The sequence below is a fragment of the Castor canadensis genome, chromosome 8 (genome assembly GCF_047511655.1).
Source record: "Castor canadensis chromosome 8, mCasCan1.hap1v2, whole genome shotgun sequence".
In the NCBI taxonomy this organism is placed as follows: Eukaryota; Metazoa; Chordata; class Mammalia; order Rodentia; family Castoridae; genus Castor; species Castor canadensis.
This window is the reverse complement of record NC_133393.1, coordinates 151,639,875-151,667,590: the sequence shown is the minus strand read 5'-3', so window position 1 is coordinate 151,667,590 and position 27,716 is coordinate 151,639,875. Positions and strand designations below refer to the sequence as shown.

General features: G+C 48.3%; 1 protein-coding gene across 4 annotated transcripts; it reads right to left on the bottom strand.

Annotated features, from left to right (window-relative positions):
- Nucleotides 1-1,093: 1,093 nt before the first annotated feature.
- Nucleotides 1,094-26,424, bottom strand: Septin3 (septin 3). 4 transcript variants are annotated; one of them, XM_074084590.1, is made up of 11 exons: nucleotides 25,062-26,424; nucleotides 16,073-16,264; nucleotides 12,570-12,698; nucleotides 12,066-12,147; nucleotides 11,609-11,746; nucleotides 10,162-10,279; nucleotides 9,070-9,165; nucleotides 7,141-7,240; nucleotides 5,058-5,109; nucleotides 4,663-4,756; nucleotides 1,094-2,419 (listed from the first exon to the last, which is right to left on the bottom strand). In XM_074084590.1, exons 1-11 carry the CDS (start codon nucleotides 26,407-26,409, stop codon nucleotides 2,354-2,356), a joined length of 2,415 nt encoding a protein of 804 aa, XP_073940691.1. In that variant the 5' UTR covers nucleotides 26,410-26,424; the 3' UTR covers nucleotides 1,094-2,353. The 4 variants fall into 4 exon arrangements, with proteins under 4 accessions (XP_073940691.1, XP_073940692.1, XP_020023802.1 ...); XM_074084591.1 differs by having other exon boundaries at nucleotides 7,141-7,237; XM_020168213.2 differs by lacking the exon at nucleotides 25,062-26,424 and adding an exon at nucleotides 22,551-22,796.
- Between the last annotated feature and the right edge of the window lie 1,292 nt (nucleotides 26,425-27,716).

The following is a 27,716-nucleotide window of genomic DNA, read 5'->3' as shown; positions in this document are numbered from 1 at the left end:
AAAGGGCTATAAATGCCTTGACTACTGTATTTCATGAATTTAAAATGCTGTCAGGTATAACATAAACCAATTATTAATGTACCGTTAATGGGAAGAGCTGCCAAATAAATTGACATGCCAACAGTTGGAAGATACATCCTAATCTCAGAAATGTTTTTCAAGTACAAGACTTATTAGAACAAATGAAGTAAAATAGAAATGGTGGGAAGCAGTGAAACAAGCGTTGAGATCTAGTCTCTATACTACCGTGATAACTAAATGCAACCTTGGGCAAGAGGATTTTATTCTCTGGACTTCAGCTTCCTTGTCTGCATGAACTAAAAGAGCTCTTATGTTTCTTGTGGCTGTGATATTTTATGACTACCAAACTCTCTGTCATTCATTTCTCTCCATCTGCCTTATGTTGCCATTCTAATACCTACCCTTGTCGTTTTACTTCAATGATTTCAAGAGGCTCTTGATTCTTCTTCCTCCAATTCTGACTTCTCCAAACCATTTCCCACCTTTCCTCTATACCTTGTGCTCACCCCCACAGAAAAGTTGAGGCCCCAAATACAACTCTGTATAGTTGTTACACACAAATTTAGAGAAATAATACAGAGGTCAGAGTTCTTTTGTTTTCCAGTTACAAAAAAGAGTGAGCCTCTCAAGGAAAGGAAGTTGTTTTAAATTCAAGGAAGATTCAAGCTAGTGTCTCAGTTTAAATTCGTTGTAAAAAGTCAGTTTTCCATACAAGATGGATCCACTCCTTTCATAGAGTTGGTCCTTATGCCTTAGGGACAAAAGGGAAGCTAGGAAATTAACTGAATGTAAATAAGCATTTTCCTGCAAGAAGGCAAAGCACAGCATCCATGAGGTAAGGTGTGACAGCTCTTTCACTCATTTGTGATACAAAATCCTGGGAAATAATGACTGGGGTCTGACCTTGTGCCACCTGAAGATGAACTGACCTCACAAATTCTTTCCATCTCTAATATCTGTGGCTACTTCTTACTAAGTGTCCCCAGCTCACACCCCCACCCCATGGGTGAGATGATATAATGGCTGATTCAGTCAAGGGACAAAGAACGCAAATAAGACAAAGACGAGGCAGTTATTGTTCAAACAGCAATGTTTAGTTGTACAACACATAAAGTCTAGCAACATTTACACAACCAGTTTGAGTTTCTGTTGGCTTGTTTTCAACTGGAAAATTTAACCAGAATGTCACCAAAAGGTTGGCTGGGACCGGTGATTTAAGAAATGGGTCGTTCTTGCATCCCCTAGGCTTGGGCCTCTTGTTGCATCAGGACTTGGTTGTAGATGAATGGCCCTCAAGTCACCAGCCTTTGAGCAAGTTGTGTCCAGGTGGAGATGGGGAGTGTGTAGTGGGCAAGGGAGGGTTTTAAAAAGACACAGTGTATAGGGCAGTGGCAGCCGACATTCGCAAACATTCATGCATCTTATGGGGCTTTGCCCTCCATTGGGTATTTTCCATTAGCCTACAGTGACCACCTGTGGCCAGGCTAATGCATTACTCACATTAACGGGGTGGGGGTGGAGGATAGGAGTAGTAGGGATAGGTGGGAAGTGATCCCTCTTATTGCTACGTGTACAGAAGGGTGCTGTTTTACTTCCTAGAGTATATAGTTTGTAAGTTTCTAGAATTTCATGTGTTTATTTTTTTAGTTTGGGGATAAAATCAACTCCAGAAATTTCTTTGGGAAAACCACTCTTCCTGAGTGGCTGCATTTGTGGGGCGAAGAGGGTGTGTACCCACACACAAAGCCAGCCACCAGTGGTTTTTGTTGTTGTTGTTGTTGTTGTTGTTGTTTTAGAAAGTGATGCTAATCCTTGCTCCCTGGCATCTGTAGTGACCCATCCTTGTAAATACGTTTAAGCAATGAAGGAGACACCCTTGTCCCACACTGGGGCTCACACTCCTGACCTCTGAATCTGACAAGCAGAAAAATTGCTTTCTTGACCCATTAAGGAAGTCAAGAGTAGCTCATGCAGATGAATGGATAGGGAGCAATGCTGTTTCCCTGGAAATGGTTACAAGTAGCTGGTATGGGTTTGCAAAGGCAGAAGAAGCTCTTGGTGAGTTCTTTCTCCCTACAGATGGGCTGGGACCGGCTGACACAGACGATGGAGCAGGCAGTGCTGGCGAGAACTCCATTCCAGTGAGAGGAGAGAAGTGGTTTGGCTAAATAGAGGAAGCAACTGTCCTAAAGAGGCAGCTGGCCCCTCCCACCTGCCGAGGGTCCAGAGGGGCTGTGGTGGTGGGCTGGACAAGCACAGCACTAAAAAGGGCTTGGCCTGCAGCAATAACAGCTGAGAGGAATGGAGGGAGAAGCAGCGCTTGAAATGGCCTTCATTCAGCAGTGGGACAGGGGGTGGCTGGCACAGGTGGAAGGACAGTGCCCAGGAGGCCTTCTCCCTGCAGGGGGGTTGAGAATGGTTGAGGGTGTGGAGACCAGCAGCTGGCAGCAGACACATAAAACAGCTTCTCCAGGGAGGCTGAGACTAAGGTTTAGCGGTGCCAGGCACCATTCTCCTACTCAGCCTGTCCAATGCCCGCCGCCCTCACCCCTTGAGGTTCCCCTGCTGGTCCTAGTGCCACATCTCCATAGAAGAACAAGCACTGTTAGGAGCTAGAGAGCCCTCTGCAGGTGAAAGGTAGCAAGCTCTAGGGTATAACTGCTGCTTTCTATCTAGTTACTCCTACCATGGAGTAACATTGTGGGCAATGGAGGAGGAGGGTTAGAATGGTAAATCAGCCTCCAGGAAAGACTGAGACCATAGGATTGGGAGCACTGGTATCTGATCATCCCTTCTCTTTCTCCTGGTCCACTAAATAGGATCTTCAGGCTCTATTTTTTTTTTCCTAGCACCTGAGTAATAAAGAACTGGGGATTATAAATGCTGGCATTCAAAGAGGACCAGTTAAACACCTAGGTTGGACCAGGAGGTGTGACAGGAAATTGGATGAGGTTGTTGTAAACAGTATCATTTGGTGTTTTCCCTTTTCTAAGGCTAAATTGTTTCCCCAGCCCCAAATTTCAGCAACCTTACAGATTAAAGGAAAAAGGGTAACTTATTTGAACAATAAACTGTAGAAGTATAAGCATGAGTAAGTACAATGCTTACGGAAAAAGCAAGAAAAAGCTAAGTGTATGGGTCCAGGTATCACTGAGGACACCTTCAGGAGTCAGGGGGAGGGGGAGTTGGGGAAAAGCAGAGAAAGATAGACATAAATGTAATTCACTTCAGCACAAAAGTGAGGGAGAACTGCGAATAAGGAGGGAGTCAAGTATGTATGACACCAGGGAGCCACAGAAAAGCCAGCTTGACAGAGAAGTCTCATGGAAAAAAGGGAAGTGAGGTCTAAAATTTATCTTTGAAGCCAAACCATTGAGAAAGAGAAATAGGCTATATTGTTTCCAAAACTTCTTTAGAATTAGTTCTTCTAGAACTTAATGTCCTCCACCCCAAAAAGCTGTCTCACTCGACCAGTATGCGTGCTTCCTTGAAAGGCACTAGGAACTGCAGAAGTCACCATGTTTCCTTCCTTGACTTGGCTGCCCACAAATTCAGGACCAATTTCAGTGTTCAACTGTGGAAACTGTCTTTCCTATTCCTCTCTATGGCCCTGATTTCTCTTGTGATCTAAGTTTATATTGTCCCATGTTTTAGTTGAAATTCTATTTTACAGTGGCCTAAAGTTACCTTTTGGAAGTAGGCTGGGCATAAATCCTAAATATGGAAATGAAACTAAAGTGGATTAGTCTAAAAGGAAGTGAAAGACATCAGAGACAGTAAGGAGAGGTAGGAAAAATGAATATATGAATATATGAAGGAAGGAGAGAAAGGGGAAGAAAAGCAGGAAGCAAAGGCAGGCAACTGGCCCCAGAGCAGAGGCAAGGTGATCAGGAAAAGCAGCAGTCTGCAACAGTGACAGGTGGTAGCTTTTGGACAATGACCTTGACACAGTCCAAAGGGTGGAGCTCCACTTTCAGGCACTAGTTCTTTCTGCAGGAATGAAGCTGAGGCATGCTTCTGCTCCCCTGTGACCTTCCTTTTCATTTTCTCAGGAAACCCTAGCCTTACCCCAAACCACCCCAACTTACAGAGAAGGTTGTCCTGTACGTAGTCCCACTCCTGACCCTAGGCTAACTCAGCCACCTGACCTTGGAGAATCTTTACAGTCCCATTGTGGGTGGGGTCAGAGGTAAGAAAGAGTGGCTTACCTGCTCCCACCATTTTTAAATAAAACCTCCCCCAGACCTCGAGTGAGGCACAAGCTTTGTTCTGGGGCACAAAGAAAGGAGACAGATAATGGAGAGTCATGGAGGATCCAGACTTACAAGGGACTTTCCAGGGAAGGCAATGAAAATACCTCACCCCTGAGCACACACACAGGCACACTCTCTCCCTCTCACATACACACATGTACACACACACACACACACACACACACACACACACATACACACACACATAAAGTAGACAAAATACTCTACAAATACCAGATAGGCCTGCGGGACAGAGCTGAAAGGAAGAAAGTGGTAGGAGGTGGTATTTGGGATGTGTGTGTGTAGAGAATAGGGATATGTGTGATGACACAGAGAAGAGGGGTCATCATGGGTTACTGTCGTGGCTTTCCTCTGTGTCCACGCTCACCGGAGGGAGGCCTCCATTGTCATTGAGCCGCTTGGCCCTATAAGTCTCATAGTGGATGTTGTGTGTCACTTCCTTGAGGTCCTGAAGGTGGGTCCTGAAGGACACAGGGTGAAAAGACAGGGGGATGCAATTAATGGCAGGAAGGAGGAGGTGACCCACCTCTGAGGCTAACACATCACTTGGGTGGACTGGACCCAGTGATTGCTACCCACTCCACAGAGCCAATGATTCTTCCACAGCTCTTTCTGCTCCTTCTGCTTTGAGACAGGAGCTGGAACTGGGACAGAAAGCTCTGTCAGAGAGACCTGGAGGCAGGAAGTAAATCTAAACAGATGGCCCCTGATTCCAAATAATTAAACCTCCCATTTAGGCAAGGGGGTGGGGGGTTAGCTTACCTGATGACAAAGTCTCGAAGCAGGGCAAACTCACAGTGGTTGAGGTTTTCCACTAAGAACAAAACAAGGAAAATAGGTGGTCATTTCGTTAATGCAACACCCAGGGGATAAACTTCTGTTTGGGTCCTAGAGAACATGGGACAAGTTCTTTTGCAACCTTGCCAGAACTTTGCTCACTTCAGTGTACTAGATTTTACTTATTGAACAAATATTTATTAAGCAGCTACAATGGACACAATACATTCTGGACAATATGGAATAATACTCCAATGTGGAATAATAGCTAACAGGGAATAATCTCTTTTCCATTTTACAGAAAAGAAAACTAACATACGTGAGTCCAAGAAACTTGCCAAGGTCTAAGGTAGCATTCCAATCCTAAAGGAATTTATAATCTGATTGAAAGAAAGTAATATATAGGGCTGGGCTTGGTGGCACGGTCTATAATCCCAGCTACTCAGGAGACAGAGATAGGAGGATCACAGTTTGAGGCCAGCCCAGGTAAAAAATTAGTGACACCCTATCCCAAAAAACAAGCCAGAGCTGGACATGGTGGCTCATGTCTATAATTCCAGCTACTTGGAAAATGGAGATCAGGAAGATCAAGGTTTGAAGTTGGCCTGGGCAAAATGTTTGTGAGACTCCCATATCAACAAACAAGCCAGGAGTGGTACACAGCTGTTGTCCCAGCTACATAGGAGGCATAAGTAGGATGATCATGGTCCTAGGCTAAAATGCAAGACCTATCTGAAAAATAATCTAAAGCAAAAAGGCCTGGGGATGTGGCTCAGGTGGTAGAGAGCCTGCTTAGCAAGTAAAAAGCCCTGAGTACAAACCCCAGTACTGCCAAAAAAGAACAAAAGAATGTAATGTGTATAGAATATAACAATTGAGCTGTCTTTGAAAGGTCATACGCTACATGATAAATCCAATTCAACATAAATGGTGTACCTGCTATTTGTAAACCACTTGCCAAGGATTGTGGGAACAGAAGGAGGATTAGGACAAGACTGTGTGGTCTTACAATTGGCACACAATATTCTTACAAATAACTCCAATTCAAAACAAATGGTGAGAAGGCACTATTTTTAAAATCCCAAGGTACCAGACATGGCACACACCTATCATGTCAGCAAACTCAAAGCCGGTCTAAGCTACTCTAGTAAGACCCTGTCTCAAAAAAACAAGAGTTGGGTATGTAACTCAGTGACAAAGCACTTGCTTAGCAAGTGCAAGGCCCTCAGTTTGATTCCCAACATCGCAAATTAATTAAAAACCCAAAAATGGGTCACAGGAAAATAATTCAATGGAGTGAGCTTTGGTTGGGAATCAAGATATCAAAATTTGAAATCCATTTCACTATTAACAACTTATGTGACTGCTTGCCTAGCATGAAGACTCTGGGTTTGATCTCCAGCACCACCAAAAAATGTTATGTGACCTTGGGCAAGGCACTTAACATGTCTGAGATTCAGGTGTCTCAATGGCTTATATTCTGAGGACAGGAATACCTGCCCTGCTCCCCTGATAGAGTTACCATATTGAATTAGGTCACTGAATGAAAATTTGTATGTATGTATGTTGGGGGGGTCGAAATGGGGGTGCAAGGGATGGAACCTGGGTCCTTGCTTATCCTAAGCAAGTGCTCTGCCACTAAGCCACATCCCCAGCCCTGAATGAGACCATTGAAGTGACCAGTGAAAACTTCCAGAATCATCATGACCTCCCCAAGGTCACATTCATTCAAATAAAGTGGAAATGGCAACATTTGACCACCCTTCACTGTACTTTGCCACATCATATCTGCCTTCATGTAAAAACCTTTCTCTGATTTTTCCAGTCCTCACTAATCTATCCTGAACTCCTTTGAAATGCCAACTTGGTCACATGCTAAGTTGGTCTCTTATTGCTTCCTGCCTGCAAGTACCATCTCAATTAGACTGTAAGCTCCTTACAGACGGAATCTGGTTGTCATTAATTATATATAACATATCCTAGGATAGACTTTGCCTATTGATGCTTGATAACTGGTTTCTGGATAACTGATCAGCAGCCAGCTCTGCCAGAGGATGCATTGAATTACCTTCGATGATCCCCCAGGGAGTTTTTCTGCCGAGGACCCTCTTGCCATTCACTTGATACTCCTTGTCACTTCCCACCACAGCAAAAGGCATGCTCTCCTGCTGGACAGGGACAGAAACACAAACCAGACACACATGCACAGTTATCTTCCTTTGACCTGAAGGTCCCAGGGCAGAATATCTAGCCCTGAAGCACACATTTCTGCGGCTTATTCAGTGATACTACTGGAGGCAAGAGCAAGGCTCTTTGAGAAGAACCCTGGACTGGCAGTCAGAAGTCTTGGGTCCAAGCCTGAATGTACCACTGCGTGGCTGATTAACATCAGTAACTCAGCTTTCCTTCAACTGGAGGTCACTTTGTACATTTCATACTGTTTCAGCACTGTGTTTGATTTGAAACAACTCCTGTGAGCTAGCTAAGACAGACAGAACCTCCTGTGACAGAACACGCTCACTCAGTGTGTTACAGTGTCTCCCATGGAATCTACTGGCAGATGCCAGGTCCTGAATGCTCATAGCACTAGGCCCTTCTGCTCCACCCAGTGGTGTGTGTGTCACCAAGTGCAGGTGTTCGTCCCCGAATGTATTTCCCCTTGTGTACTTGCTATTGCTATTGGGTAAATTCATTAGTCAGATGTTGCATAATGACAGGAATCAGTTCCAAGAAATGTGCCACTGGGTGATTGTGCCAACATTACAGCATGTACTTAGACAAGCTAACTGAACAGGAGCACTGTCCTATGTGGTCCTTCATTGACCCAATGTCTTTATGCAGCACATGACTATCGTGCAAGCTGAGGACATATGCATATAGAATTATTTATCTAAAATTCAAGTCAAATGTTTCAGAATACTTGATAAATTGAGCTGCTTTGGCATTAAGAATAGACGTAGAGCTGGGACATAGCTCATCATAGAGTGTGTGCCTCATATGCACAAGACCATGGGTTTGATCCCCAGCATTGCAAAAAACAAAAATGGTAAAAAAAAAGTAGACTTATCCTCAAAGAGGAAGCCTTGGCTCTATACAAAGACAGTTTGATGATTCAATCCCCAGCACAACAACAACAAAAAAGTTTGATTGATGTGATGTATATGTTTTAAGTTATTTTAACTTCAGATTTACTTTTATATACATCATTTTATAAAAGTAATTCCCTCACTATGGTTAACTTTGTCAATGAACTACCTGTCACAACTATATTGGGTAAGGGGCTTCTGTTAGCTTACCCACACTTGATAGAGGAGGAGGCCTCAAAACCAAAGCAGTGAGAGATTTGTCTCAGGTTACAGTGGGTTTGTGCAAAAGCCCAGACTAGATCCCAGGATTCTGATGTTAAATCACAAAGTGTAGTAATTGTGAGTTGAGCAGGACCTTAGAAATCATCTATGCTGATGGTTTCCAAGCTGGGTTGCTGGGAGCCTCAGGTTCACAGCAAGTACCCTAGGGGCTGCTGGGAAGGCGGTGCTCTGTGCCTTGTGACACTTAGCCAAAGCCACACTGTTCTTATGCTTGGGAGTTCTAAGGGTTTGGGTTTTGGGGTTTTTTAATAGTTCTTCTGGGGGGGGAAGCCTATAAGCTACTCACCTAGTCTAACCTCTGCATTTAATAGGGGGGAAACTGGCAGAGTCTGACTACAGCATAGATTCCCCTGCACCCCAGCCTGGTGTCCCATCACCCCATGCTCTGGTTTTGTCAGGCCCTCTGAGAGAAAAGGAGGCTCATGTGTACTCTGGGGATGGCAGGAAACATCAGCTTTCTGTGTACCAGAAGCCCCTCTGTAGGGTCATAGTCCTAGCCAGGGCTATTTTCCTGCTCCTCTCCCTATACCATTTCTGGTCTGGGCCAGGCAAGGTGGAAAGGCAGAAGAGACATATCCCAGGAGCACCAAGGGGACATCTGTGTGATGAACAGAGGCCCAAACACCCACCCTGATTTTGTCATTCTCTGTCTTGTCCTCCAAATCCTCATCAAACTCCTTCTGAGGGTAGAATTCAATGCCGTTTACTTCAAGCTCCTTCCGAACCTAGAGGCAGGAAGGAAAAGCAAGGTAGTCAAGTTGTATAATGGAAGAGAGGTGGAGGGAGGGGCTGGGGTGATCTAAAGTTAGAGAGATGAATCCATAGTCATCTTGGAACTCTGGCCCTGGGCAGCAGGAAGAAGCTGAATAAACACAAGCCCATTGCACAATTTCTACAGCCTGGCCTGCAAGGAGAGAGTCTCCAGGTGCAGGCTCAGGTCTCTAAGTTTGGACAAGCAGCACGGCTGAGCCTAGATGCCACAGGCAGTACCCAGGTACTGCCAGAGAGGAAAGCCTAAGCCCCTCTGTTTGCCGATCACTGTCAAGGTCACTTAAGTCTCATCAGCTCCTTCAGGGTACCATCCAGGACCTCTTCAATGTCTTATTTGATTGTGAGTTTCTTTTCTTTTCTTTTTGAGACAGGGTCTCTCTTGGTATGTAGCTCAGGCTGACACTGAACTCCCAATTCTCCTGCCTAGGCCTCCCAAGTGCTGGGATTATAGGCATGTACCACTACACTGGCTCTGAATGTGTGAGTTTCTTAAAAGCAGCAACTATCTTTATATTTCTCTCCTATCCCCCCTCCCCAACTGCCTCAGGGCATCCAACACTAGGCTGAGGTTATAATCAATACTTATGAAGATACCAATGAGGACTAGCAGGTGGTTGGCTGACCAATTAGTCTAGTCCTTCAAGTATCCTAATGTTTGAGAAGTGAGATCTCAAGTTCATGGTGATTCATGTATCCAGGGGTCTTTGCAAACATGTACAAAAGTTGGGAAGAAAGCATTCTGGAGCTGTACCAGCCTCTCTTACCTTTGATCCCCAGGTACTGCCAGCCCCAGCCTCCTATATGGTTAAGTGGTAGCTGGGGTAGAGAGTGGATGTTGGGATATAGAAGGTGGAGGTAAAGCAACAATATGACAGCTAAGAGATAGCTTAAACTGAGAGGAGGGGAAAGAAGCATCTGAGTCAGATAAAGGAGAAAGGAGGCCTTCTCACCCTCTGCTTGAATTCAGACTTCTCCTCCAGGGTCATGGTGTCAGCCTTGGCAATGACAGGGATGATGTTCACCACTTTGCTGAGGTGTTTCATGAACTCGAGATCGAGAGGTCGCAAGCTGGGGCCCAGAGAAGGCGGGAATGTCAGAGCCACCTGACCTCCTCCCTTAGCCACTGCCACCTCTCCAGGGCTCACTTGGGAGAAAATCTGGCTGAGTCCAGGAGGCTGATGCCTCTCCCCTGTTAAACACCCACCACCTCACCATCTGCAGAATATTCCCAACTCTTTCACTATGCTGTCCTGACCTCCCCTTTTCTTCCTCAGTTTCCACGTTAATTCTGCCCCTCCTGAAGCCCCCTCAAACCACTCCTTCATAACACCTTTTCTGACACTGGAATTTCTTTCTCCTGGAAACATCTATGGATGGTCGTCCCCACTTGCGTATCCTTGTGATGGTTACTTGTGTGCCTCATTCTGTATTTGAATGGCCTCCTCCCAGCTCCCATAGTTATCCCTATAGGGCCCAGCTGGAAGCTTTTCCCATCTTCCAATCTTGAATGCCTAGCCCTCCCCTACTTTGAGTTCAAGGGCCCCATCTGACTATAGTTTGATGGGGGTTCATGAAGTCAGATTGTCAGGTGATTCCCTCCTACTATAGGTCAAGTTCTTGGGCTGGATTAAACCAATGTTTTATTGAGGACTGGGCCTGGCCCAGGGTTCTCTGGGCCTGGCCCAGGGTTCTTGTTTTGTATCCCTCCTCCTCCATCACTGAACACTTGTTGAGTACCTAGTTCTTCCAAAATTCAGGGCCTACTTTGTTGTGCCATCCTTTCAAAAACTGAGCTTTTACCTGGCATATGGGCTTTTAGTAATAAGTTGTGATGCACATACTCCCCCACAGGAAGGTCACTTGAGATAGCAATGAGATTGCTGATCTCTGCATGTTCTTACACTGCCATAATGGGGATCCCCCTGATATTTACAATCTGAGTTTCCCAGCACACTCTGCTGTAGTCTGCCTTCATCTCTAGACACCTGGCTCCTCCTGCTGAGCTGGCCACTTTCCAGATGCCTATGGCTGGGTTCCATATCCCACCAAAATACCAACCCCAATCCAGTAGCTTGCCCCTCCCTATTTTACCCTTCTTGCTGCTTCCACCCCAAGCCTTGTCCAAAGCTAGTATCTACTGAACAAATGGGATATCCTCTGCTCACATATACCAAGTTCTCCCTGCTGGTTCATATAGGGGCTGATGCCAGTCAGTTTTACTCTCCTGGCAAGAAAGTCAGAAAGCGGAAATTGGGAAACCACGAGGTCACTGGCCATGACTAACTTCTGCCCCATCTAGCCCTCCCTAGCTGAGTCGAGGTATTGATTATCCAATCCAGAACATAGATGATGCAAACCACAGCCAGGCCCAACAGTAGAAATGGGACTGGTACATACGAGTGTCCTGTGGGGGAGATGAAGTAGAGGCAGCAGTGGACTCGAGTGTCAGGGATACGTTTCTTCCTGGCGATATTCACCTCCTCCTTCAGGAACTTCTCATACTGCTCATTGATGTACTTCTCAATAGGTTCCCAGCTGAGAGATGGAGAAAAGTAGATGAAATGCATCAAGACAGGATCCAGGGACTCCTCTTGGGCACAGTCAGGGTCATGTCTCATATCATGCACACCCATCTCATGTCCTAGTTCCCCTCCCCTGGTGGGTTTAGGATACCTGCTAACCAAGTCTCCTTGCCCCCCACAGATGACTTTCCCTGATGGCTAGCAAAGACAGAAATGCCCAGGAGACCCGGTCTCTGGCTGGGCTCCAGGGACCTGCAGAGCTTGAAGGAAGCAAGTGATTCTAAGCACGAATGAGTGTGCACCATGGCAGAGCGTCTAGAGCAGACTCATACCAGTTCTCATTGTTGATCTGGTCTCCAAAGCCCGGGGTGTCAATGACAGTCAGCTTCATTTTGACACCACCTTCCTCTATCACTGGGGGACAAACAAAAAAGGTATCAGAGAGATCAGTCCTATGGCTGACCCCAGGTACCCTGCAGCATACTAGGCAGGGACACCCAGGCCTCTTCTTCATGGCCAATTATTGGAGAAGACAAGTTTATGATCCTCCCCACCTCAACATCTTTGTTCATTCTGTTCCCTGAATTACCCACCCTACTTCTTTCTACTTCTACTTCTGTCTAAATCCTACCTGGATTTTATCACCCAGCTCAAGACCCACTTCCCTCCATTTTAGCCCCTTTCTTTTGCATTTTGCTTCGAGTGTAGTGCTTAATTCCATTCTGTCTTGAGGCTGCCTTTCACATGTCTTATCCCCAAATAAAGCCCGTTCCTTCCCCTTGCTTGCACAGGCCTCCTCTGAACAAGGCCCACAGGGGTCTTTGCCTGGTTCTTACCGTGCCCAATAGCTTTGATCTCCACCGTCTTAGGGATCTTCTCCTCCCGGTTCCAGCTGGAGGCCTTGCGGCTCACTTGGGACTTGAAGAGTGTATTGACCAGCGTTGACTTGCCCAGTCCACTCTGGCCTGCAGCAAGGCAGGAGGAGGAGAAGAAGGTGGGGAGACCCCATGGCTACCTCCTGAGCTTCATAGCTCTCCCGTGAGCTTACAGGATTCCAGAGCTGTGATCCAGGCCAACCCTTGTTTGACCATTCCCCAGGGGATGAGCAGCAGATGGGAATGGCTTCCTGATTACTGGAGAGGGCCTTGCGATTCCACATTACCTCCCTTCCTGGAGCACCAGGACCACTGGGAGAGGGGACAACTTCTGCATTTGTCTAAGGTAGAAGTTTTTGCTTTGTTTTGATTTGGGTTTTTGCTTGACTTGTTTCCAGTCTCTACTAATACTAAAAGTAAGAACAGAATCAATTTGTATCCTGATACCGCTTCACAGTGCCTGAGAACTTTTGCATCTGTTAGCAAAATCGGTAGATCACCCCATGAGTCCGCAGCAGAGCTATGTTTATTACTAACTGAGATGGTCCTAGAGAGATGAATCCTCTTCTAACATAAGATGTGTGTGAGGTAATATTACTAGTATATGTAAGAGCCGAGACTTGAACCCTAAGAACCACTTTTTATTCTAGTGCATTGTGCTCCCAGAAGACCTATGCCCTGTTAGAAGCACACAGCAGAGAGGGTCACTGTGAGAGAAGGGCAACTGGGCAGACAGGAGCACAGTGCCCATCTCCACTTCCTTCACTATGGCTCCCTTTGTACCCATGGTACCTTTGCAGTTCTGGCATAGAGCACGTTTCAAGGAGGAGTTCCACAGCTAAAATGCACTTGAGAACCTTGGGTCGCAACGGTGCTTCTCGAACTTTTAACATGCACTAGAATCACACAAGAAGGCCTTGCAACTGACGAGCAGCACCAGCAGCACCAGCATTGCCCAGATGCTTGCGGGAAATGCCCCACTCAGGACTTATGATTCAGAATCTGCAGTTTTACTGGGCTTCCAGAGAATCTGACGAACAATAAAATCCAAGAAGTGCTGGTCTAGAGCATCTGTGTGGCTTATTAGAAAAAATACCAGGTGGAGAGTCAAGAGCCTAGAGTTTTAGAACTAACTGTGGTGTTTTCCTTCACTGCCTTTGACTAGCTGTGTTTGCCCCAGGAACCATAATTTCTGTACTGAAAGGAAAATGAGGAAGGGACTTGGCAGAGACTGGGATGATGAACGAGGTGTTCTTCTCATTGCAGCTGATCAGCTGGTGAAGCCACCCAGACCATTGCAATTAAATAACTACATCTGGGCTCATTACTGACCATGTACCGTGAGTGTGACCAGCAATGTCTGTGATGGGCACTCCTGGAGGAGTGGTCCAAATGCCTTATACATGTTGAGCATGTCTAATCTGAAACTCAGAAATTTGAAATGCTCCTGAATTTGAAACTTTTTGAGTGCTGACATGCTCAAAAAGTTTTGTACTTTGGAGCATTTCCGATTTCAGATTAGCAATGGTCAACCCCACAAAGGCTATAGAAATATTCCAAAATACAAGAAAAAGAAATCCGAAATCAGAACACTTCTGGTCCCAAGCATTTCAGAAAAAGGATACTCAACCTGTATTTGCCATCAACCTGGCACTCTTGGTCTGGGATGTTTTCTAAGGTCATTTGTCCCGAGTGCCAAATGCTGTCCTAGAATTGGAGGTACAGACGTCATTCTTACCCTCAAGGAGCCATTCAGTGTAAAGGAGACCAAAATATAAGCAGACAGTTACAATACGTTGTAATAAGCACCATGAAATTATAATATCACAGAGTAGTATAACGACATTGCAAGGGGAATCCAATGCAGTCACTCTGGTATCAAAGACTTCTAGGAAGAAGCAGTAGTGAGGCTGAAACCTAAATGATGACTAAATGAGCTGGGCAGAGGGGAGGACGGACACATGCCTGTGATTCCAGCACTTTGGAGCTTGAGGCAGGAGAATTTCAAGTCCAATGCCAGCCTGGGCTACATAGTGAGACCTAGTCTCAAAAACAGAAAGCAGGCTGGGTGTGGTGGTTCATGCCTGTAATCCCAGCTGCGTGAGAGATAGAGATAGAGGAGGATCAGGATCATGAGTTCAAGGCCAGCTTAGACAAAGTTAAGGAGCCCCTATCTCAAAAAGGCCTGGGGGTGTGGCTCAAGTGGTAGAGCACTTGCTTAGCATGCACAAGGCCCTGGGCTCAATCTGCAGTTCCACCCAAAAAAAAAAATAAATAAATAGCAAGAAGGGAGTGGTGACAAAGGAAACAGGATATGCAAAGGCTCCAAGGTAGAAAGGAGCATGGCAAGTGAGAAATAGTCTGTGTAAGGAGTAGAATACTAGGATAGGAGTCTAAACTTATTGTTAGGTTAAGGAGAGTTACTGAAGGCTTTAAGCAGGATGGATAAAAGATTATTGGGTAAATAATGGATTGGAAGAGAAAGAAGAGAGAGAATTAGGAGGGTGACAGTGCCACTCCAAGTGTGGCCCATGACCCAGCTGCCAGGGTCTGTGAACTATTTCTTACTGGTTCTTGAGATAAGAATTTTATTCCAGAAGGTAAATCAACTATGTCACTGAGCACACTGTTTAGCTCAGCTGGTGTTTTTTATTGCAAGACATTCTAGATATTTATACTCCGGCCCAAGCTTCTTCTCTTGCTCTAGGTCAGCACTTTGGGCAGCACTGAGTCAGGTGGCAGTAGCAATCCAGGTGAGAGATCTGGTTCAGCCTAGGTTGGGGGGGCAATAGGGCTTAAACAATCTTTACGATGTAAAAGGGACAGGACTTAATTGATTACGATGGGAGAGCAGGAAAGAAGGATGTACCCAGATCCCTGTTTGTGCACTGAATGAATATCTTCCTGAGATCAGGCAAAGATCCCTTCCTGCTGTTACATTCTGTGACTCAACAATGCTACTCAGTGACCAAATCCCTGGAAATTTTCTTGAAGCTTGAAAGCACTACAAAAGATCAGAAATAAGACTGGAGGTGTGGCTCAAGTGGTAAAGTGTTTGCCTAATAAGTGTGAGGCCCTGAGTTCAATCCTCAGTACAGCAATAAAAAAAAAAATCCTAAGTAAGACCACCTTTCATCCAACCCTCCCACCAGCTCTTGGAAGAACTGATGGATTCTCTCATAGCCATGAACCTGAAAGCAGGTTCAGAACGATGAAGAGGCTGCCTGTCTCCCCAGCTGGAGGTACAGCCAGGCTGGCCATCTACCCAAAACTCCCTCCCTCCCCTGGCTCAGCAAGCCAGAGGGGAGAAGGGATCAGGCCCTTGAGATCAGCCTGGTAAAATGCTCCCTCCTGGAAAGACCTCATCCTAGAAAAGCCAGGGCTGAGGCTATTCTGGGGAAAGAAATGGGATCCTCAGTGCTGCCCACTGCTAGGCCTTCCAGTGACCCCATGGCCTTCCATACCAACGACCATAATGTTGAAGTCAAAACCAGTCTTCATGGTCTTCTTGCGCATCTGCTCGATGATGGTGTCGATACCAATGTAGCCCAGCAGGTTGGAGTTGATGCTGACAGGCTTCATGGGCACTGCCGGCTTAGGCCTGGGCTCAGGCACCAGCTCTGACATGGCTGCGTCCGTCCTGGTCTCTGGGAACCCTGCAAAGCCAGGATGTGGGGGTTAGGCAGGGGATGGGGCAGAGCAGAGATCACATGGAAAGCAGAGTATTTTTCTCTTGAAAAATACTGAATGATACTGATCTGGGATTGGGAGGGACCTTAATGTCATCCTAGATCCCTGCATAGATGAAAAGACTGAGGTCCCCAGGGGAAAGGACTTGCCTAAGAACACAGAGCAGGTCAGATGTGAAATCAGCACCAGTACCAGGTTCTCTGGCTGCTGGCCAATTTCAAATGTACTTCACTGCTTCAAAGCACCACAAATGTGTGCCTAATCCAGGCGTTCCTTCATTTTAGCACTACTGGTGCTTGAATAATCTTTTATTGTGAGGGGCTGTCCTGTGCCTTCAGTGTGTTTACTAGCATACCTGGTCTCTACTAGATGCATGTAGCCCCCTACATGTCACAACCAAAAATGTCTCGAGACAGTGGGGAACCACTGCTCTAAGAAATGTCTGGGGTTATTCAGACCTGAGTCCTGCCTTGCCAAATAAAGGACAAAGCTCTCCTCTTTAGGATCCTAGACCTAACATCTACTGACTGCCACTGACCTCAGTTGCTTCTTTTAGAAGCAAACAGGGCTAACTTCTCTGCAGAGTAAGCATCATTCCTGCCTCCCAGCCTGTGTCCGCTCTGTTCCATGAGCTACAAAATAGAGGTGGCTGTATCCAGAGGACTCCCAGGTACCCTCCTAGCCATAGGTTTGAGTCTGTGGGACAAGTGGGTTGGGGATAAGATCCAGATGAGACGGGTCACTTGCCTAAAATGACACTATGTTCTTGGAACAGCAGGCAGAAGAAAGGGGAGCTGAAGAAATAGTCCTTCCCAGGGAAGGATGACAAAACTCTCTCCAGTTCTGCAGATCATGGGTATGTTCACACCCAGGAGAAGTCTGAAGGTGTCCTCATCAGGCCACTGTCCACCAGGGTAGGTTTGAGAATAGAGAAACTCCATTTCCCCATCCATAAAATAGGTATGTGGGATGTTATGGTTTGAATATAAAATGTCTGTCACAGGCTCATGTTTTGAAAGGTTGGTCCCCAGCTGGTGGTGTTGGTTCTGGGAATTTTAGAAGGCAGAACCCAGCTGGAAGAAGTATGTCACTGGGGTGGGTCCTTGGGGGTATATCCCTGGCCAATTCCTGGTCCACTCTTCCGCTTCCTGTCCACCAATAATGCTAGCTCTCCTCTGCCACACGTTCCTGCTGCCATGTTGTGCTGCATGGGACCATGAACTGAACCCTCTGAAACTGTGAGAAAAAATAAATCCTTCCTCCCTTAAGTTGTTTATGTCACACATTTGGTCAGAGAGATGATAAAACTGACTAATACAGAAAATTGATGCCAGAGAAGTGGGGTCATTGCTGTGACTAAACCTGAGCATGTGGCATGTGTTTCTTAAGCTTTGGAACTGGTTTGTGGGAGGAATTTGGAAAATTTGGAGAAGGAGGCTAGAGAAGCAGAGCTTAGATGATTCTGGCAGGAGCTCAGAAGACCAGAATGTTGATAGAATTACAGAAAGTAAAGACTGAACTCATGAGGTTTTAGATGGGAACAAGGTTTTCTTGGGAATTGGACTAGAAGCCATTGGTGTTACATTCAGGTAAAGAATTTGGGGACCGGAGGTGTAGCTCAAGTGGTAGAGCACCTGCTTTGTAAGCATGAAGCCCTGAGTCCAAACCCCAGTACTGCAAAAAAAAAAAAAAAAAACTGTCTACATTTTGTCTGGTCCTGAAACTCTGTGAGAGGTTGAGTTTAAAGGTGATGGATCACTTAGTTTGATGGAGGAAACTTTAAGACAGCATAGCATTCAGGCTGCGACGTGGTGATGACTGGCTGCAAAAAACATATTACTGGAGTAAAAAGCAAAAACAAAGGGACTTGAAAAATGTGCAGTCTGGCTGGAAAAGGAGAAAGCTAAAAGTTGTAGACTGAGGAGGGTGTGGCCGTTAAAGAGACTAGAGCCATTAAAAAGAAGCCAAACACTTTGCATTGGGATGACAGGAAAGATGCCTTGAGAGCATCTCAGAAATTGGCCAGATGCCACCCATCCCAGACTCTAGGGAGCAAAATTGTAAACTCACTTGGAAGACTTTCCCTTGGGAAGAGAGATGCACCATGGCACTTGCACTCACACAAGACTGCGTAAGGAAGTGTTTTCCCAGGTTCACCTGTCCAGGTACTCAGAGGTCACTGCATCTGTGGGCCAAGAGGGCCCAGCTACTGCTTGAGCTGATGGTAAACCTTGGTGTCATTCACATGATGCTGGGTTTTGTGAACATGCAGAATACAGAGTTACAGAGTTACAGAATCATGGAGGCTTCAACCCAGATTTCAAAAGAAGGCCTAGGAGGCTGGGCAATGTGTAGCAGAGTTAGATTCCCTGCAAGGAACCCCTGAGAGGGCAATGTATGAAGCTGTGAGGATGAAGCCTAAGATACAATGGAGACCCTGGGATACTGGGGATACCAGGAACATGGAACGTGCCCAGGAAGGCTGAAGACAAGTAGATTCAGTCCGAGAGAGAGGCCATGTGGGTTGCAGCAGCAAGGCCACAGGGGCAGGGCTGCCCAAGTCCATTGGAGCTTACATCATGACAGCCTATGCCCCAGATGCTAGACATGGAGCTACAGGATTTAGTGATTGCTCTGCTGGGTTTCAGTGTTGCTTTGGTCTAACTCTTCCTTATGCTTCCCACCCCTCCCTTTTGGAGTGGGAATGTTTACTCTGTACCATTGTATGTCATTGGAAGTATATAATTTGTTGATTTTTACAGGTACTCACAGCTGAGTTCGTCTTGAGTCTCAGAGGAAACTTAGGAATTTTGAACTGTTAAGATTCTGGGGACTTTTGGAGACAGACTAAATGCATTTCAAATTTTGAGATGGCCGTGAGCCTTAAGGGCCAGGGATGGAAAATTATGAAGAGTCCCTCACAGGCTCATGTTTTGAAAGGTTGGTCCCCAGCTGGTGGTGCTCTTTGGGGAAGTTCTGGAAATTTAGGAGGTGAGACCTAGTTGGAGAAAGTAAGTCATGGGGGAGGGGGGGTGTTAGGTCTTTAGGGGTATATCATCCCTGGCCAATTCCTGTTGCACTCTCTCTTATCCTATCTACCAATAAGTGAACAATCACTCTCCTCCACCACAGACTCCTGCTGCCATTGTGCTCTGCCTGAGTGCATGGGACCACCATGGACTGAACTCTATGACACCATGAGCCAAAATAAATTCTTAACTTGGTTATGTAAGGTATTTTGGTCACAGCAATGAAAATCTTACTAAAACCCAGCATGAAGTAGAAAGCGCCTGGCTCTGCTACTTGTGGACTTGGGAAGACCATCCTCCCTCTGTGAACTTCTGCCTCTGGTGTGGTAAGCATCACGTGAGAAATAATGCTTAGAAGCCCTAAGTACAGCACCGTGTAGTCCCATGCCCTTTAAGCCCCTGTCCCTTTCAAGTTCATGGCTTGTCTGGAGGGGAAATAAAGCAGTGCATGTGAAAGCACTTTTGAAAGGTAGGTGCCCCCACTTGCTAATTTCACAAGCACATTATTGGACTCCATGCTCTCTTAAGGACACCTTCTAGTTTTGCCATTCTAGAATCCCATAGTTCATGATTACCATCCTGCAGATTCTCAGCCTTATGGGGAGGCCTGATGGAGCAGCAGATGGGCAGGAGGAAGAGGGGACAGGAGTGTTTCCCTTCCCACCCCCAAGCCCACCAGCTGGTCATTCCACTGCTACTGGCAAGACCCTCTCTCCTAATGGGAAACTGTTCTTTCCTGTCACTCACAGGCACTGCCAAATCTGGCCAAGACTTGGGACTTCCTCCAGAGCCTGGCATGGCTCTCTGTTACTTCCCAGGAAGCTGCTGCCAGCCAGGCAGCTCCAGAGGGCAGCAAGATTGTCTCAGCCCTGCAGCAGCTGACTCTCAGCAGCCTGGCCCTGCTCTCTACTTGCGCATGGGACTCATAGCCCCCCTTCAGAACACCTGCACTAGAGCCAGTGCCCCATTTCTCTTGCCCACTGCTCACACAGGCTGGTCCTTTCCAGTTCCCTCATGCTTCAAGAGCTGAGCCCATTTGGTCTTCACAACCTGTGTTGGGAGAACATCTACCTGAGGATGGGGGTGGTCTTTACAGACCTAGAAAGTGAGTCTTGTATTTGTGTATGGGGGGGTTATAAATAGTTTTATAAAGCATGTGTCTTCACCACAGCCTTCTCAGTCCTGGTCTGTCACCCATGACACCCAAAAGACAGACCTTAATTGTGAGCGGGTACTGGCCAGATTTCCAAACAACTTCTAGCTACATCAGGTCTGCTATAGGTCCAGGGCATGGGCAGGTCCCACTTTCATTCTTCCAGTGAGAAATATTTGCTCCTACTGTGTACATTGTATAGAGGACCTGCTGGCAAGCAAGCCTCTTTCTGACCACTTGCCAGTCACAGGCTAACAACTGCCACTGATCAGACACAGTACCACCACAAATGCTGCGGGTCACTGTGCCATAACCTTCGCAGGAAGAACCTGTGCCCCTCCAGCCCCTGGCCCAGCTCCTTTTTGCTTTCCCATCTGGTGCCCCTCTTACGTACTGCCTTGGTTCTCTGTGAGTTCATTCATTCCATCACATTCAGGTCAATTCATCTGCTGTCAACTGTAAACTTAATTCAGCGAAGCCCTACACTAAATGCCAAGGACACTTTTATACTCCAGATAAGATCATTGCCCCCAAGAGCCCACTGTCTAGTGAGGGTGCCTAACAAGACCTCAGGGCACAGAAAAAATGCTGCTCTGGAGTTGGATTCTATAGCTTCATCCTCTGCCCCTAAAGCTCCCATGGTCTCACCAGGCCAACTTCAGGATGAGCAGCCGAACCAGACTTGAATCCTGGCTGGGTAAGCAGTTTTCTTCTCAGAAAAGCAGGGACAGAACCTGCCTTTGTGGGTTACTGTGAAGGTTATACAAAATCACGAATGTAAATTACCCGGCACTGGTTGTATGCTGGTTTTCATCCTTCTTCAGGGCAGGAACTATACCTTATTGATCTCTGTGCCAGTGTATCTGGCACATTACAGGCACTAATTGATGAATGAATGGATGATGAATGAATGAAAGCCCCACAGCAAGGCAGGTATCTCTTCGTACACCTTTCTCCTCCCTCAGATGCTGCTTCCTGTGCAGAGCAGCTGACCCCCGCCCCCTCCTAGCCAGCAAATGGCTGTGTGTGGGGCCACAGTTAAGGAAGGTATATTTGTTAAAAGACCTCCTCCCCTTGGAGAGGGTATCCCCAACGGTGAAGAGGATCTCAGGATGGGGGTCATATCAAGTATGCCACCCTAGCTAGATGGCCCTTTGGGCTACTCCTAAGCTCCCAGCTTTCCCTGGGCCCATGAAGAGGAGGAAATCTGTCTGCAGTTCCCCCTGCCAGGAGCCACCTGCCCCATCAGTGCTCCAAGAAGAGGCACTGTCCACCTGACTCAGATCTGGTATCTCAGGAACCAGATTTCCCAGCAAGCAAGGTTGCTGGTGCTTTCTTATACAGGCAAATGAATGGCTTTGTCTTTGTCTGGCCCAGAGACCCCACCCTCTGTTGGGAAAGTGACAGTAGGAGGAGGGGACCTTTCTAGAATAGCACCTGCCTCCTTGACTTAGTGCTGGCCTCCCTCTTCCTTCTCTTCCAAGTTGTGGGTCTTCCCCAATCCCCAGGCCCCAGCAGGTTTCAAGACTCCACAAGCAGAGGCAATTCTAGTACACTCCAGATTCAGCCCTGGACACTCAGAAGAGGAATCACAACAGACATCTTAGTCCTTTCACATTTCACAAGAGCACAGGGCCCTGGGACACCCCCTTCCCCCATCACGGTCGTCAGGAGGCCAATGAGTTTCCCTGGAGACCACCAGCTGGTGCCTGTCTCAGCGTGTGCCTGTCTGTGTGTGGGGGAAGGGGATTGATGTGTCAGCACGAAGGTCTCTTACCAGCTGTAGGGTCCCTGGTACCTGTGCATGCGTGCTCTGGTCTTGGGGTGCCCATGTGAGCATGTGGGTCCCTGCTTGCGTGTCCATGGGTCTCCGTATCTCCCCACGTTCCCATGTGTTTCCAGCGACTACGTCTCCAGGTGTGTGCCACCGTGTGTACGTGTGTCCATGCATATGTCACCGCGCGTGGGCTCCTGGGCAGAGCAACCCTCCCCCTGGTAACACCTCAGGCCGCGATTGGGAGTCCGCAACCTCCTCCCAGCGGGCGCCGATGGCCCAGCAGGCAGCCCTACCTTTGGACATGAATCCTCCTTTGTCTCGGTTCCTCGGGAGATGCTCAGGGCGCGGGGCTCGAAGGCTGAGCGGGGCGCGGGCTCCCCCTGGGCCGAGCGGCCCCTGTTGCAGCCCGGCCTCGCCCCTCGGCGCTCTCCGCTAACACGCCCGACCCGCGGCCCCGCAGCGCCGCCCCTGCGCCCCGCGCCCTCCCGGGACCTCGTCTCTGCTCGCTCCGCGCTGCGCTGCGCTGCCGCTGCCCGCGCGCACCGATGCCGCCGCCGCCGCCGCCGCCGCCGCTGCCACCCGCACCACGTGACCCGCGTGCCCGCCAGCCCCGCCGAGGGCCCCGCCTCTTCCCGCGGCGCCCGGGCCCGCACGCAGGAGCGGGCACCCCGGCCCAGCAGCTGGCAGCCGGGGAGGCGCGCAGGATGCCGTGCCATGGGCTCTGGATGCCTGGCCGAGAAAGGCGCCTGCATCTCAGTCCCGGTCCCTCTCCCCTTGATCCTGTTCCCAGTGCCTTACCTTCTAGCCTGGGATGGGTCCGGAGGCGAAAGCGACTGCTGGCAGATGTGGGCAACCGTGCGTGCGCGTGAGTCACGCGGTGGTTGAGATATTGCGCTGGCTGAGGTATTGCGCTGGCTCACCGCTGTTCTGCCCAGGCCCGAGGGCCCATAGATCCCTGAGTTGGGGGCCAGTGTTGCAGGCCCAGCTCAGCTCTGGGATAATGAGCCCTATAACCTTGAGCTAATCAGAAGCTTCACTGAGCCTCAGTTTACCAGTCAGAAAAATCCTTCATGCATTTAGTCCACATTAATAGGCAGCATATTGCTAGACCTGAGGACACAAGACTGAGGATGACCATCTCCCCTCAAAGATTTCTGGTCTAGTGGAGGAAACAGCTGGATGGAGACTGCACAGAGTGCTGTGAATAAACACACCCTATCCCCCTGAGAGAGGGGTTGTGGAAGATTTGGAGGAGGTGAGGGACAAGATGGCAAAGCAAATAAAGGTGAGAGGGAAGAATGGAAGGGAATTCTGCAAAAGGGACAGCAGGGGCAGGAAGCCCAGAGGTGAGAGCTGCAAGGTGCTGGTAGACATCTCAGAGCTCTGGGTGGGGGACTGAAGCAGAGATTGCAGACATGAATGTCCTGCTAAGAGGCTGAACTACAACCTTGGAAGCCAAGTTAAGGAGTGGACTTAAGGGATGGTAATGATGAGGCACTAGTGAATGTTAAGCTTAAAGTTCTCCCATCATGAGTCCCTGTGGCAGCTGTGTGGAGGAGGGAGGTGGAGAAGAGGGTGGCCTTACAGGAACAGAGGTATGGAAAAGAGAGGACAGACAGCTGTATGCCAAGTCCTGAGAAGGTAAATCAGCAAGATTGGAAGTAGACTGGATTGGATGTAGGAGAGAAAAGATGGAGAAGAGGACAATACCCAGGTTTCTAATTGCATGATAAAAGGTGGGCGGTGTCTGCAGCTGAGAGTGAAATCAGGGAGGGCAGGAGTTGGTTCAAGAAGAAAAGAGCTGCCTCTGAACATACCCAGGAGAGTATGTCCAGGCAGAGGAGTCCAGCAGGCCGCTGGCTGTCCACATCTGCATTTCAAGAGAGAGGGCCAGGCTGAAGATGGAGGGAGAGCTGAGGTCAAGTAGGAAAGAATAAAGACCAGAGCCTGGGGACCTTCCCCAGTGTGCAGAGTGGAATGAGAAGGGGGCTGAAAAGCCAAAGACCCAGTTCAGGCACTGGACCGCGTACTTCCCAAGCCTCTTTCCAGAACTCTGACCCAGTATCTCTGAGCATTTAGAAATGTTGGGAGTGAGACTGGCCAAAGTAGAATTGCGAGATCTGAGTTCCAATAGGCTTACTGCCACAAGCTTGGGTATGACTTTAGGCATGCCACGGCCTCTCTGAGACATCCATGGAACTTCCAGCCCTTGTGCTGACCTGTTTATAGTTCTTTGTAGACTTGAACGTGCACAAGTCTCCAACTGACCTTTCAAGACTAAAGAATTGGGGGTGGGGAAGTCAAGAAAGAGACTTCCAAGTAAAGCACCTTTTAAGCAACAGAGATTTAAAAGATCTCAGGAAAGGTCATCTCCCATCCAGAGAAGCACTGCAGTGTTGACTACAGTTAGATAAATCACTACTTACCAAAGTGCTAGTTTATATTTTCATGCAGAAGGTTTGGTTTTAAAGGTGGACTCACCTGATTATTGATCTCCTGATCATTACAAAGAAACAGCCACAGGAGAGGCTCAAGCGAGAACTCAGCACAATCGCTTCTCCACAAATTATCCCCATAAACCTTCCTTCTCATGACCTCTGGCAGGCTGGGATCCAGGCTCAGGGTATACCCCCTACTTTCAGACCCTCAACCTTTGTTCCCTTTTCCTCAAACTCATTCAATTCTGACCCTAGAGTCCTCCCTACCTTCCCAATCTATCTAACCATGGTCTGTCTCCAGGCTCATATACTCCCACCTTCCCATCTAGTAACGCAGTACATCCCTGCCCAGCTTTTTGCACTTACCTTTTGATTCTCTGGCCAGGTCCTGTGTGGCAGGCTCTGTGACTTTTACTGTGGTAGCAGCCAATGTGGCATGGTCCTGGGTTGGGTCTGTGCCCCTTGACATTAGCGGGTAGGTAGCAACGTCTGATATTGTCATGTTATTGACACTGACCAGCTTCGTCTCAACAGTGGGTAGATCTGAAGTGACCAGCAGAACTGGATTCATGGCTATGCCCAGCCTGCTTGTGTCCAAAGCTGAAGAATCCATAGCTGCGCCCAGCTTGGCTGTATTATTTGCTCTAGCTGAAGCTATGGCTGTATCCAATCTGTTTGTGCCTAATTTAACTGAATCTGGTATTGCCAAAGCCATGGCAGTGTCCCCTGTGGTCATATCTAGCTTGGCTGAGCCTGCTATAACCGTGACTTTTCCCAGCTTGTCTGGGTCTGTGGTTACCAGATCCATGGCCATGCCTGACTTGGCTGGGCCTGCTATAGATAAGTCTGTGGCTGTGACCAGCCTGGCATCCACAGCAGGTAATTCTGTGCCGGTATCCAGTCTGGATGTTTTAGACAACCCAGGTCTGTTGGTGGCCATTGTGGCTAAACGTCTATCTATGTCTGGCTTTGTTGTGCCCGTAGCAGCCAAATTCACAACAGGGGTGACTCTTTGGGGTCTAGGGATACCCCTAGACCGTGCCTTACCCCTTCCAGGAGAAGCCCTGGTGTGCCCTTGACCCATGGGGTGTGGCCCTACAAGATTTGAATTCTGGGTTAGCCGGGATTGGAAAGGTAAGGCCAAGTGTGAACTCACCAAGGGCTTTTCCACTGTGGGTGTCCGGCTGGGTTTGATTAGACCTGGGTTCCCAGGGCCCTCAGAGTGGGCTTTGTCCTCTGGAACTAGGGTCATGGGTGGCGAGCCTGTAGAGGACAGCCTCCCTCCTCTGTGGGTGGCAGCCTCCCTTGCGAGGATGGGCAAGTGTTCCCAGTGAGAAAGTGAGGGGTCCAGGGTCTGGGCCTGAATGTTCTGGCGGATTGTTAAGGAGATAGAGCTGAGCTTCCTGGGCACAAGACTATTGGCAGGCAAGGTACTTAAGGCAGCCCCTGGGGCAATGGCAGAATCCTGTGGGGACATACTCCGGGCCTTGGCTTTAAGGCCTGGTCGACCAGAAGTCTGCTGGACATGACTTTGGGAGAAGGTATCCAGATGGACAGTCTTCTTGACGACAGGGATGAGGGGGGACACCCCTCCAGGAATCTTTGATGGGTGGCTATGACGCCCCAGCATGTGGCTGCAGGAGAAAGAGGCTCCAGGGCCTGGAACTCTATGTGGCTGCATCTCTGGAGGAGCAGGTGCAAAGCTGTGGTCCATTCAGGCCATTTGTTTTTCCCTGGGACAATCATAGAGAGAAGAGCCAGCAGGAATGAGGTGTTCAGGGTCGGAGGTCTCAGCCCTTCTCCTGACCAGCAGCTGGCCTTGCCAGTCTGAAGGAATTTGTCAAGTACTTACTAGAGCACACACACACACACACACACACACAATCTTCACACAGTCCTGCAACTCCTACCTGCTACAGACCTACATACACCTCACATACACGCCCAGCCAGCTGCTGCATAGAGGGAGACAGATGCAGCCAATAATCAGTTTGTTCCTGCATGAGTGAACCCAGCAGTAGGGTTTACCTCTCCTTTCGCGTGGGCCTGAGTGTGGCCCCTCTCCGTGGACAGTTCCGTGGAGGTTACATATATGTAACCCTGAAGAAAGGCAGAAGCTACTGGAGTCCTTCCTCTCTTGAGGAGCTAAAGGGCTCTAGATTATCACCCAGAGGAGCTAAAACAAGAGTCCAGACATCCAAGAGATGCCCAGTTGCCCTGACAATAGGGTGGAGCCTGGGTCTGAGGCTCCTGCTCCACACCAGGTAAGAGCCTGGGGTGGCCTAGTAGAGAGGCAAAATCAGAGACATAGCTGGTAGGGCCCTGGAGTAGGTGAAACTTGGGAGATAAAGAACTAATGAGTGCACACAGCAGACTTGTTCTGTAAGAAAGCTACAGCCCCTGCCCTTGGGGAACCCAATGTCCCCAGAAGTGCCAGGCAGGGAAGTGGGCAGGGCTTTCTGAAGTAAATGTTAGGGGTAAGCAGGAGCCCAGTTTCTGCATCAATAGAAGAAGTCTGGATCTGGTGTTGGACAATTCCTAAGAACAGCCCAAAGGTGAGAAAGGTCCTTTTGCAAGGGGCAGTAGCTACCAAGGAGAGGGGGATGAGGCTGCAGGTGAGCAGGGTCCAGGCCAGGCCACAGGATAGCCTGGTCAGATCTGCAGGTGGTGGTGGTCACTCTGGAGCAGTGTGGGATCAGATGGTAACGGAACTGAGACCAGGAGACTCCTGGAAACAGAACTAAGAGGCTCTATGGGCTGTGGAGATGGCTGGGGGTGAGGCTGGAGAAGGTTACCTAGAGGTGGGGAATGGGAAGGGGAAAGGGTGTCCTGTATGATGCTCAGAATGCTGCCTGGTAGTCTGGGTAAATGGGCTCCAGGGCCCCACATGGATGGCTGGTGCCCCCTCTGGGCTCCATATAACTCATTTTCTGGAACCAAGTTTCTTCCTTTGCTTTTAACACAGCAGGCTGGGCATGCTGCTTGCTGGGCTAGGCCAGGGCTGGTGGGAGCTCTGAATGT

Coding starts and splice junctions, on each gene's coding strand:
- Septin3 (XM_074084590.1), bottom strand. CDS start 26,409: ATGGACCACAGCTTTGCACCTGCTCCTCCAGAGATGCAGCCACATAGA. Junction 12,699..16,072: donor CTTCAACATTATGGTCGTTG/GTATGGAAGGCC, acceptor GCCTTGCTGCAG/GCCAGAGTGGACTGGGCAAG. Junction 10,280..11,608: donor ATCTCCCCCACAGGACACTC/GTATGTACCAGT, acceptor TCTGGGCCCCAG/CTTGCGACCTCTCGATCTCG.